Genomic DNA, 12,360 nt, shown 5'->3' with positions numbered 1-12,360 from the left:
ATAGATGGGAGGAAAAAAAAATTCACAGTGACACTGCATTGTCCTTGCAACAAACTGAATTTGAGCCAGTCTCCTGTGAAAAACCGGTGACACAGCATTTTTGTAATTCATTCCAAGACTCCAGAAGGTGGCTGGGCACTGAGACAAGCTCTCCAGTGAAGTGGTCACAGTGCCAAGCCTGCCAGAGCTCAAAAGCGTTTGGCCCACGCTGTGCAGGGCCAGGAGTTGGACTCGATGATCCCTGCGGGTCCCTTCCCACTCGGGATATTGTAGGACTCATTTGACCCACTGCAAAATCTGCACGTTTGTCAGGAGTTTAACAAGTAACATCCTACAAAAAACAGAGGAGTGAAACCACCGTACTCAAACGATTCGGTGTGTGTTTCGCTGCTCGATTTGTTTGGATCATCACACATCGTAAAGGGGCTGGAGGCATCTCCACGGCTGGTGCCAGACATCCAGCTAAGAGTTTTGGCAGGAGCGCCCGCCAAGCCCTCGGGGAAGGCTCAGCCGGAGGAGCCGTGTGAAGGGAAGCACCGGCACCGGGTTTGCTGAGGGGCAGGGCAGCCAGCCCTCACCCGTGCCTCATCCCGGACGGCTTCCCGGCTTCCTCACCGGCGCGGCCGGGAGGGCCCCGTGCGCTGCCCGCTCGTCACCTCCCGCCGGCTCCGGCCTCGCCGCCTCACTCCGGCGGGCTCCGGGTCGTGGCAGCAGCCAGCGGGAATGACCAGCGGCGAAGGCACCCAGCACGCACCCTCACCTCCGGCTCCGCCTCTACGGCTTCTCCCGCGGAAGTGACGGACGCTTCCCCCGCCCCAGGGCGGGTCCTGCCGGCCGCCCGGGCCGCCCCGGCGCTTGCCGAGCTGGCAGCGCTGCGCGCCCCGCCCCGCTGCCTCCCTCGGTTCCGGCGCTGGCGGCGGGAATGGCGGCGTTGAGCCTCACCGTGGACGCGGGCAGCCCCCCGCTCGGTAAGTGCGGGCCGGGCCTCGCCCCGCGCCGCCCCGATCCCGCTCTGCCGGGGCTCCGGCGGGGCTCTGCCCCCTCCCTCAGCCCGCCCGTGTTGCATCATGCGGCGCCGGCTGTGCCCGCGTGCGGGGCCGGGCGAGGCGGCACCGGGGCCCGTGCCCGTCCTTCCCGTTCCTCCCGACCTTCCCGGGGCCGAGTGCCCACTGCGGCCCTGGCACCTGGCGGGGCGCGGGTCCCCAGCGGGTCCCTCTGGGCAGCTGCTCGGGCCGTGGCGAAGCGGCCGGCACTGGGCACAACTCGGGCTGAAGGAACTCGGGCACGGGTGCAGCCTCGGGTGACTTGGCACGTTGAGGTTGGATTTTCGAGGCAGCCCTAGTTCACATTGCTTGTTCGTGAGCTCTGCTAGTGTGCTGCTGTCTTTCATTTTCAGTTCTAATTTGCTGCTAAAATTCCTCTCTGGGGAGCTGGCTCGAAGTTGCGCTGTGAAATCTTGCTTTCTCAGGTGCTTACTGCACTTCGATGTTATTTTGCCTTTAAAAATGTGAGAACCTCCTTCATTGCACTTCCGCCCATCTGGAAACAATCTTTTGTACGTGTTCCGTACAATTTCTCCATTTTGTTCTAGCTATTCAAAATAAATTTGCTTCCTATTGTTCATAATAGTTTATTGATTTATTTTTCTCTCTGTTATTCCCAAATGTATTTCAGAATCGAATACAACTTGCATGATTACTGATTCAAGGTGTAAAAACATATGAGTTTTAAATAAAATTTCTCCTGATACTTGTTTATACTGATTTGCCAGAAAAGAAAATGATGCAATATGAGTTGTGATTAACATCAGGTTTAGGGGCTTTGGAGACTTATTTTCTTTGACAGCTGGTGAGTGGCACTGGAGGTTTATTTGAGGAGGTTGCATGATTGTGTCAGAAATATTACATATTACAGATGAAACATTTATATCAAGAAGACAAGCACACTCATCCTACTCATCCCTACTTCATACTCTTCATCATTTCTGCTGTGCAGTGGGAAAAGCATAGTAGCTTTTAATGTCATTAGTGTTGATTACATAGCTTGGTGCACATAATACTTGTCATTTTCAAAGCATTTCCATGCATGTTATTAAAATACTTACGTGTATTACTAACATTGCATAAGGGATGTCACCCCGAGTTTCACAGATGAATAGCTGAGGGATGAGAAGAAGAACCTTGACTTACTCTTAATGCCACAAGAAGGGTTTTCAGCTGAGCAGAGGTGAGAGCTAGGGGATTCCTAGCGCCAGTGGTTTGTATTTAGGCCAGTGTATTAATAGCTTATAGTATCATCTGCCTTGGTAGCTGGAGCGTTGTTCTAGGGAAGATAAAGTGCACAGCATTCTGTGGAGGCTGTAACAGGTTAGGTGCCTTTCCAGACCTAGAGTACAGTCCTTTGGCTGGTTTGCCTATGCAAAAGCTTGCTGCCTTCGTACGTGCTTCTGAGCAAAGTAAAAGAACACCAGCTCCTCTGCTTGTGCTCAGCAGGCTGGCTCTGGAGCAGAGCCAGTGCAGAAACACAGCCAAGTGAGCTCAGTGCTTTGTTTCAGCTGCTGTGTCTGCTGTAGAGTGTCGACATCAGAGCAGGTTTGCATCAAGCCTCTTTGGATGTGGGCAGAGCTGTCTTCCAGTCAGTGGTGTAGCCTAAAAACTTCAACAATTCTTTTCTTGCTGGAGACCATTTTTTACTGTCACTGGTGAACTACTTATTCTGAAAACCCTGTGTAAGCTCCCTGCACATTTACATGGATCAAGTTTCTTGGTTTTGAATGGCTAATCTTTTAATAAACTTTAAATCAGGTTAAAAATAGTCTCATCCTTGTTCAGAAGGTACTGGTATATTCAGTAATTGATCTCCTTTGATGCATGTGTCAGGGCTGGGATGGAGTACATTAGTAATACTGCTCAGTAATTAAGAGCTTTTTGTTTACATTCTCCTCATATACTGGGGGACAGGACTAATTTTTGCCATACCCTTTGGAAGCAAATGTATTGCAGCTGACACTTGCTGAGCTCACTGCAGATCACTGTGTGCTGGACATTATCAATTTGAAGCTGTAAGGATTGCCAAGAAGAAGCCTCTTGCATATGAGACTGAGCATTGATTTTTTTGTTTCCCTGGGCATTCTTACTTGAAGGAGCCAGTTCAGTCACCTGGTGCTATTGGATAAGAGATGTAACTGGTTGGTTGTAACTGTGAAAGGTATCTCTCCCAGAAGGAAGTTCAGTAACTTTTTCTCTTGTTTTTTCAAGGAGCTCTGCTGACGGTGGAGCATGTGAAGAATGATGTTGAAATTTCAGTGCAAGAAGGCAAGGAAACCATCCTCTGTGTGTCCGAGTAAGTGACTTTGCATCTCTCCTTCTACCTTTGGGTCAGCAGTTTTAAAAATCACATGGTTGTAACATTGACAGTAACCTTTTGAGGTAGGAGGAAGAGAAAAAGAATACAGTTTTATTCATCACTGCATTACTGATGTCTCTGTAGCACAGGCAAAACATTTACAATATATTCTCCACTAGATCTTTTTGGGAAAAACTCTTCTGTTTTTATTTGCATGTACCTATGTATAATCACTTATGCTGTACCAGTCACTTTATTGTTTAGGACTTTTTGTGGTGCCATGGATTAGCAACAGCAAGGCCATTTTGTATCAGACAGTTTTGGTGTATAAGATTTCTTGTACTTGTATGTGTGTGGTGGACTGAAATTTAAATGTTTAGGTGAAATTATTTTAGGCTCCCTCCTGTGTGTGTATAAGCAAAGGCACGATGTTATCTCAGGAAAGTGCTAATTACCTGTGCTGTGCTATCTGGTGTATCCATCTGCACACTGTAGAAAGAGTATTGGGAATTTTTGTAGTAATCTATTGTCTGTCCTTTTAAAAATACTCTGCCATTGGAATGAATAATTTCAAGTTTGAGGCATGAAGATGTTTTTTACAATCTGAGTAAGATCAAATGCCTATCAGAAATGCAGGAGTAACACTGTTAGTTTTGGGAAGCTGCACTGTCATCTTAAATTCCATATCAGTTAAGACATTTGGATGTATCAAGAGGAGATATCCTGCTGACTGGCATATCAGTGGAAACTCTGGCATTTAGTATCTACAGTAAGGAGCATATTTGTAAACATAAGCATAGCAGTTGTAACTTAAAGTATATTAACACCATGATGAATTTGGAATTGCTGATTATAGTTTTTGAACACTGATTGTTTTTTAGAAGATCAGGGGTAAATCTGTTGTTCATGGACTTGCTGGCAAACTCTCGTTTTGTGAGCTAATTCAGTAGAAGATGCTGTTAAAGCCACCAATGCATCATAGATTGGAATACCTGCATGTCTCTAGAATGGCTATAGAAGCAACATATTTCATCTTGTATTGCAGAGTTACTGACTTGCTCCCCATAAATTAACACCAACTGAGCATTTCCATGTCTTCTAAGCTTAGGTAAAGAGCTTGTCACTATGTACATATATTTGCAGAAAATCAAAGCAGAGGAAGAGTCGCAGTCTTCAGTCATGGTTGTTTTACTGGTTGCAAATACTGTTTTCTGTTTAAAATGTTAGACCTGAACTCAGATAGGAGTTCTTATATAATGTTGTCTTTTGCTGTGCCTGGATAGCCTTAAATAGAACGGGTTCTAGTCTAAAAATTTTAGTGTTCTGTGCCTGGTGATGGCATTGAATTTGTGGTTTTGAATTAACGCAAGAGAAATGTGACAGGTTGTATTGGGATTTAATTGGTATAGCTTTAATAATCTTCAGTGTGTGTTTTGCACGTGTGGGACACAGCTTGCATAACAGAAAGTTAATTGGATATTTTTTAGTTGCAGGAGAAAGTTTTCCCCTTAAGTAGCCTTAGTCAGGTTTAGATTTTGTTTGACAGTTTAGGCAGTGTATGGATGTGTATGTCAAAATATATGAATACACTCCTGTGACACTTGGAAATTATCTTGGAATATTTTAAATGTATATACTTGGCTTTAAAATAATATTTAATTTCGTTGAATAATTTAGTATTACCGTACCTTCTTCCTACTGCATTGCAAAACCACTCACTTGGGCTAAAATGGAGCTTGTCAGAAATGTAAAGCAAACGCTCTTCTTCTGCACTTTGGCCCCGTGTGGATAATGTCTAGAATCATGGTTCCATCAGATGGAAATTTTTGTGTGTTAGTGTCCTCTCATCCCTGGCATTGGCTTATGTTCAAGAAGTTATTCCAGATGTCAATATTGCATTAATTTTCCCTAGCTTGGTTGTACAATCATTTTAAAAATTGATTCTCTACCTTAAAGTCTGTTAAAAGTGTATCTGCAACGTGAGAAGCATCAGCTGAACTCATATCTCAACTAATGCTTTTGGTAAATGGATTTCATGGCATCAGTTCTGCTGAAGCATCTTGTTTTGGCATGATGTGAAAAGCACTTGGGATGTTTCAGGTTTTGATTTTTTTTTTTTTTCAGGAATCCATTAGTTCTAATGACTTCACTTGAACAAGAAAGAACTTTTTATTTGTGATTCTTCTAGGTTCTGTTTTGAAGCTCAGTTAAAATCTGGTGACAAAATTTTCAGCTAACTAGCTGAAACTTAGCTGTCAGCTAGCTACCTGAAAGGTTTATCGCTAATTTGAGATGATAAATTTTATTTTAAAGGTTGTTTTTGAAGCCTTGGCTTCAAAACTTTGTGTAGTAATAGATCCTAAGCAAACCACTCTGCTGAGTGCTGATGGCTTTATGGAGAGTTTTGGTATGCCTCTGTCTTTCAGGTAACAAACTGCAGTAGAACTTTTGTGTTTTGTGTGGTGAGCACATGCACATTTCAGAGTACTTATTCCTCTGAGGCAGATGAATCCAACCATTCTGGAAAGCTTTTTGCAAGACAATTCAATAATGATTTATTATGATTGGAAATAATTTGTGTTTTGTTTTGTTGTTTGTTTGTTGTGTTTGTTTTAGTTTTGTTTGTTTATTTGGGTTTTTTGTTTTGTGTTTGCTGGGGTTTTTTGTTCCTTTTCCCCATCTTGTCTTGTACTTCTTGAATTTTTGCCCTGGTGTAATTATGTGGCATTTCATGTCACTCTCAAGAGCTGCTCTTTGCCTGTAACATTGCATTGGCTCTGTTCATTTTTCCTTACTTATCCCTGGAGTTAGCAGGCACTGGCTGCAAAGAGCCTTTTATAATTTTCCCAAAGAGGTCAATTAGTGCTGTTTGGGTGGAAGTATTTTGTTTTTCCTGAAGAAAATAACAACTTTTATAGCATAAATAAGATTTTACTCAGAGTAACATTTTCCCTTTTCATACATGTATTCAGTTTTGCTTGAGTAATCAAGGGGTATTTGTTTTGGTGTGAACTAGTGAAATAATGAAAGTGCATTTCACAGGCTTTTCAAATGAAAATGTATTGGAAGTGTTTTGTTTTTCTCAGTTTGAAAAAAGCTTCATTAAAATCTGATGGTGTGAAATTAGAATAGGATACACTTTGTGTAATTTAAACACCCTACTGTGACTTTTGGTTTTAGTTATATTTTATGGCTCTTATATATATTTACTGGATCCTAGATGCTTGGAAACCAGGCAAAATTAAAAACAAGCAAACAAAAAGCCCCTCCCACTGAACTATATTCATTAGGTTTTACTGCAATTATCCTAATGAGACTGTCTGATCCATTTCTACTAAAAATGGGACACATTCTAATTGTTAATATATCAAGAAGTCTTCTGTATAATTTTCAAAGCTTTTGTTGATCTTTGCAAGGCTTGAGGGCTATCAGAATTCTTTTATAAAGGACACAGTAGGTACAAAAGGAAATAGAGGACAATGACAGAACAGAAGTGGAACCTTGGCTGGACAAGTTGGAGTGTAGCATTCAGTCCATTAAAGACCACTTATAGGGACTCCTTTTGTTGATGTCAATGCTTGATTTAGAAGCAATTGGAGCTCTATTTTTGTAGTCTGCATCTATGTGGAACTGTAGAGTAGAGATGAGTATAATCTGGAGAATTGATGCTTGTGATGCATCTTTCTTCCAAAGCTGTTTAGTAAATATTAGTTTATCTTAGACTAATTGGAAGCTAGATTTCTGACAGTATGCAGCTTTTTTTGATACTGTATATAATGTGGAAAAGGGACATGAAAACAAAGAGAGGAATATGCCCTTTGGAGAGCCTTTCTTCTGCAGATCTATTGAAAACTTTCGTAAGTGGAATGGGGACAACAAATTCAAATTAGTTGTCTCCTCCTTTTATCTGGAGGAGATTGGGTAAAAAAACAAATACAGGCAGGCGAGTTTCTTCACCAGGGGATGGTCTCTGTGAAGTGTGAATTAAGTAAAGTGAGTAACAAAAGGACAGGTTTTTTTCCCCTGATGCTAGCCCTTAAAACCATGATGAAGAGCTCTCAATTCTTCTGTTGATTCACTAGGAATCCTCTTCAAAGTCATCCTTCTTTTATGAAGAGAAAACAAATATTGATTAGCTCCTTATAATCTGGAAAATCTGTAGCTCAGGTTATACTTACGAATTCTGTCAGATGTGGAGAAAGTTTTAGTATTTGAAAGAATAATCAGAATCTTATTTTCTTATTTTCAGCCTAAAAAAAATCCTTTCATATTTAGAAGCTTATTATTCCATCTGGTGGTAGAAAAGCAAGGACTTATTTATTCTTGTGCTAGGTTTATTTATTATTTTTTTTTACTCTGGTGACCTGGTACCTGTTGGTTTACAGGGAAGTTATTTTGTGTTTGCTTTGCACATGTTTCAGCTATGTGTGTGCAATTAAAGTTGAACTGACTGGATGTAGTAATTTAACCTACGTTTGTCTTGCCTCTTTCTGTTTTTAGGCAAGTTTCATTTACCGATGTGAATTCAATAGCTCGGTACCTGGCTCGAGTTGCTGCCTCTGCTGGGTTGTATGGCTCGAATCTTTTGGAACACACTGAGGTGAGAAGGAATCACAGAATCATAACATGGTTTGGGTTGGAAGGGACCTTAAAGACCATTTATTTCCAACCACCTCCTGTGGGTAGGGACACTTTCCGCTAGACCAGGTTGCTCAAAACCCCATCCATCGTGGCCTTGAATCATGCTCTTCTCTCTTGGTTTGTTTTTTTCTTTTCCTTTTTTTCTCTTTTTGCCTGTTCAATGTTTGCAGGGGCAGGGGTGTGTTTTGGGATTGGGGTTTTTTTTGACCTTGTGTCTGTTGTTCTGCGTTTTACTGTTAGACTGAGGTTCCAGCTATGTGGGATGCTGAGGGTTTTGTTTTGCTACGCTTCCTCCTTTGTATAAAGTAGACTGAGAAGTCTGAGCTTTGGAAGGATTGCCCTTTCCCACCCCTGCAATAGCAGCTCCTAAGCTGACAGCTCACTAATATAAAATAATTCAGGTTGGAAGGTGATACATGGGATTTTCCCTTCTCACTTTCCTCAGCTCTGTTGCCACCAGTTGCTACCTTGTAACATTTCAGTGTAACACCAAGGAACACTGTGTGGCATTGTAATCCTGTAGCAGTTTTTGCTTACTATGATAGACAAAACCCTGACCCCAGTTTCCTCCTAGGTCTAGCTCAGAATAATCAATCATATGCTGAATTTTAAGTTGATAACTGAAACTAGCAGACAAATTGAAATTACTTTCCTCTGAAATTTGGGGAGGGACGGAAGGACTTGATTCAAGTCTTTTCTACAAGTCTTCAGGTCTTTTTTACTTGAAGCCAGTAGTAATCACTCTTCAGCCCCCATAGCTGGTCTCAAGGGAAGTGTTGTCGTAGTATTTTGCCTGTGAGGCATTAAAAAGTTGTAAGTTACCTTGTGGCTATTTAAAATTTCTGTCCAAATCCCTTGTTTTTAAGTTAAGACCAGACCTCAGCAAACACACTTTTGGGGCTGGTATTTCTGATACAATACTTCTTTTCACTTCTGCCTCTTTCAAAAATAATACTGTACTTGGAGAAGTACGGTGACAACTGCATTTGTGGTGCACATATTTTGGCGTGTAACTGCAAATGACTGAACTGAATTCTGTGGTGGTTGTAATTACATCTGTGCCTGCCACGTTGGCTTGAACGTTGGAAGGATTCCCGTTGCAGTTTGCAGAACACTTACACATGAAATAGGACCAGAGGAGTAGAAGAGACACTGAGTCTCTTGCAGAGTTGAGGGGTTCAGTTTATAGACAGAGCTACATTATTAACCAGCCTAATTCTTCATAGTTTTTTGTACGTTTATGTACAAAGATAGATGAAAAAAAACTTCTGCGGAGAGGGGAGTAGGACTTGTGAAGGGGTGGGGTTTGATTTCTTCAAATCTAAAAGGACATGAGGAAGAGAAGATAGGGACTGAAGGGAAAATGGTATACTTAACCAGCAGCAGCACCAGGAAGATCAAATAGGTCACAAATATGGTATCTAAATAGTTAAGGGATAATGGTATTATTATATGCTCTGTGTCATAAGTGAGTACCTAAGAACTGCTTATTATTCTGCTGATGAGAATAACTTCAGTGCAGCTGGTGTTTTCAGCAGTTGAATTCATGCTGAAGGAAGAAATTAAATTTTGTCATTTGGTATAGTTCTGGGTGAATTTTTCAGTGTAATTTATTTTAAGTAGTCTTTCAACGTATATTATGATCTGATATATTAATGCTAATGTTCCTGTTAATGTTTTCTGTTCAGCTATTAGATCGACTGTGTATTATTCAGTTATTTAACAAACTTAATTCTCATTCCTTCAGTAACTTTAACTGTCTTTTGTCCCTTCAAACAAGATTGACCATTGGCTGGAGTTCAGTGCTGCAAAGTTATCCACTGCCAGCCAGTTCCCTTCAGCCGTCCAAGAACTCAACCACTGTCTGTCTCTAAGGACCTACTTGGTGGGAAACTCTCTGAGTCTCGCAGATGTGTGTGTCTGGGCTGTCCTAAAAGGTACTGGTTTATGTTCTCTGTTTCATTGGCTTGCAATCAGTATACAACAGAAATCCCCAATTTTTCTTTTTTGTGGATGCTAGTGGTGATTCTTAGGTGTATGACAGACTATGTACTGTCATGCACACTTCTGTGTCCAGTGCATCACTAGTGATGGCAATCGTATAGCTTAGGAAACCCTAGATCTTATTTTTAAATTGTTGTTACATTTGGAAATTTATGAGATGTAATACCTAGGTGGAATTTTTTCTAACTTCTTGTGTTAATAATTGTAATAGCATCTTTTATTGCCTGTTGCCTCAATGCAAAAATGTGCAATGTAAAATTATATGCACAGACCTTTCCATGACATTATCTTGGCAGAGGAAATTTCTTTGGTGTTTACTTTGAATTATTAAAAGAGGTACATGTTACTCTGCAAAATACCCTTCAGAGGTTAAAGAAGCTTTGATGATATTTTTTTATGGATTTGGTTTTTATTTTCTCTTAGCTCTGTATCTAAAGGTAGTAGATGACAATCTGCCATTCAGTATAACCAGATTCCACTTGAAACTAAGGTGCATAATTAAGATTAAAAGCTAGCAGCTTTTGGTATTTTTTCAAAGTTGCTGCTCTTGAGGGAAATCTGAAGGGAGTGTCCTGTTTTTTCCCTCCTTTTCCCCATCAGAATCCTTCTAGTGAAGTTGTGTTCCTTGGAAATGAGATTGTGGGAATACAGCCCTGCAGAAATAAAGGGTGGTATTGGCACATGTTTCACTTATGATAAAGCTTAGAAAACATCAAATGTACACACAATAAAAGGATATCCTATATTTCTGTCTTGAAATGAAGTTGCTACTAATTTTGAGGTGGATGTTACAAAGAAAAATGTGTGTTGACTGTTCCCCCTCACCTTCTGCCGTGATGAATCCAAGAAGGAATGCAGTATGTTTTGGGTTTGAAGGGAATTTGTTTCTTTAATTTGATTTTGAATGACTTGTGTCCCTGTGACACAAGTAGAGAAGAGAGAGTAAGTAGATTTTTAAAATCAAAATCTTTTTTTAGTCTTAAAAAGCTGCTGTTGATAAAAGTAATTTTATTTTTATAATTTAATAACTTGAAAAATGATTTGTTTTCTAACAGGTAATAGCACGTGGCAAGAGCAATTAGAGCAAAACAAAGCTCCTGTGCATGCAAAGCGATGGTACAACTTCCTTGAGGTACAACGTGCTTTCCAGTCAGTAGGGGCCAAGTGGGCTGCTGGTGCACCAAAGGTTAAAATGGTAAGATTTACTCAGATCCTCTGGAGAGAGTAGCTTTATTCCTGTGAATACACTGCAAGATATTTTTTTTTTTTTTTAGTTAGAGAATTAAAAATTAAAAGTAAGCAGTCGTACAGTGAACTAAACTTTTAAACTCTTGTTTGCAGATAAAGCTGTCGCTTTCAAATTTAGAAAGGCATGAGTTGTGTAGTCCAGCGCTTAAGTGGAATCGTGGAAATATGGCACCTCTTCTTTTAATCAGCACTGCTCTTTAGATACATTGTTTGCTTTTTCTAGAAAGAGTTTGAGATTCTGATAGAGCTGCAAAGGTTGCACTCTTCAGTTGACTGAATTTGTTAATCACATTCAGTTAAGAACACTAAGATATAAAACCTTAACTAGCAATTGTTTTCTCCTATGGAATAAATTAGACAAGTTGGTGGGACTTCTCAGTCCTGGACCAGATTTGAAGACAAAATAACTTAAAACTCTAGAATTAATCTTGTTTTGGAGTGCCTTGAGTAATGTGGAAGTTGTGAAGAGATGAGTTTGGGGTCCAATGTGGCAGCTTATAGGTTTGAAAGGAGAATTTGATACAGAAGGTATTATCTACAGTTTTATATCTGATTTTACAGCTAATACAAACTATAATTATGTCTTTTTTCAAGGCAACAGAAAAAGAAAAGAAAGCGGATGTTGGGAAGTTTGTTGAACTTCCTGGTGCAGAGATGGGAAAGGTCATTGTAAGGTTTCCTCCTGAAGCAAGTGGGTAAGAAACATGAATACTTTGAGAAAGTTCTATTTGTGTTTTGTCTTTAAAAAAAAAGTGCTTTGGTGAAGATGTTAATCAGCTTATCAGACAAGGCTGCTAAACCAAATGAGTGTTAAAGCTTTGTCTTCACTAGAGCTGTTGATTCACTTCTCCTCTATACTCCACTGCACTGTTCCCTGGCCTTGGAATAGGGAGGTTGGTTGTGAGGTGATGTGGTGCTGCTCAGCAGTGGGATTAGGAGAAGCAGGAGGATGGCATTTGCATCGATGACGGATGTGTGTGCCCTGCCAGGAGCTATGATGTGGACATGCAGTCCTTATGAAATGGCTCAAGGGACTTAGTGCTTTCCAAGGAAGCTTAGATTTGAGAAAGGAAAGATGTATGGGATAGCCTTCCTGGGGGAAGCTTGACACCAGATGTATAA

General features: G+C 40.9%; 1 protein-coding gene across 5 annotated transcripts in view; it reads left to right on the top strand.

Moving 5' to 3' along the window:
• Positions 1 to 833: 833 nt before the first annotated feature.
• Positions 834 to 12,360, top strand: part of EPRS1 (glutamyl-prolyl-tRNA synthetase 1) — a 39,162-nt gene continuing 27,635 nt past the window's right edge. For 3 of the 5 annotated variants that reach the window (XM_032103016.1, XM_032103017.1, XM_032103015.1), the window contains exons 1-6: positions 834 to 968; positions 3,258 to 3,342; positions 7,846 to 7,945; positions 9,767 to 9,923; positions 11,046 to 11,185; positions 11,833 to 11,933. In XM_032103016.1, the coding sequence (XP_031958907.1) occupies positions 923 to 968; positions 3,258 to 3,342; positions 7,846 to 7,945; positions 9,767 to 9,923; positions 11,046 to 11,185; positions 11,833 to 11,933 (629 nt within the window). In that variant the 5' untranslated portion in view covers positions 834 to 922. The remainder of the gene's footprint in view (positions 969 to 3,257; positions 3,343 to 7,845; positions 7,946 to 9,766; positions 9,924 to 11,045; positions 11,186 to 11,832; positions 11,934 to 12,360) is intronic. The other 2 variants (XM_032103019.1, XM_032103018.1) reach the window with 1 other exon arrangement.

This window comes from Corvus moneduloides, chromosome 3 (assembly GCF_009650955.1).
Source record: "Corvus moneduloides isolate bCorMon1 chromosome 3, bCorMon1.pri, whole genome shotgun sequence".
NCBI lineage: Eukaryota > Metazoa > Chordata > Aves > Passeriformes > Corvidae > Corvus > Corvus moneduloides.
Note: the sequence above shows the minus strand (reverse complement) of the source record. Positions and strands in the feature narration are given on the sequence as shown.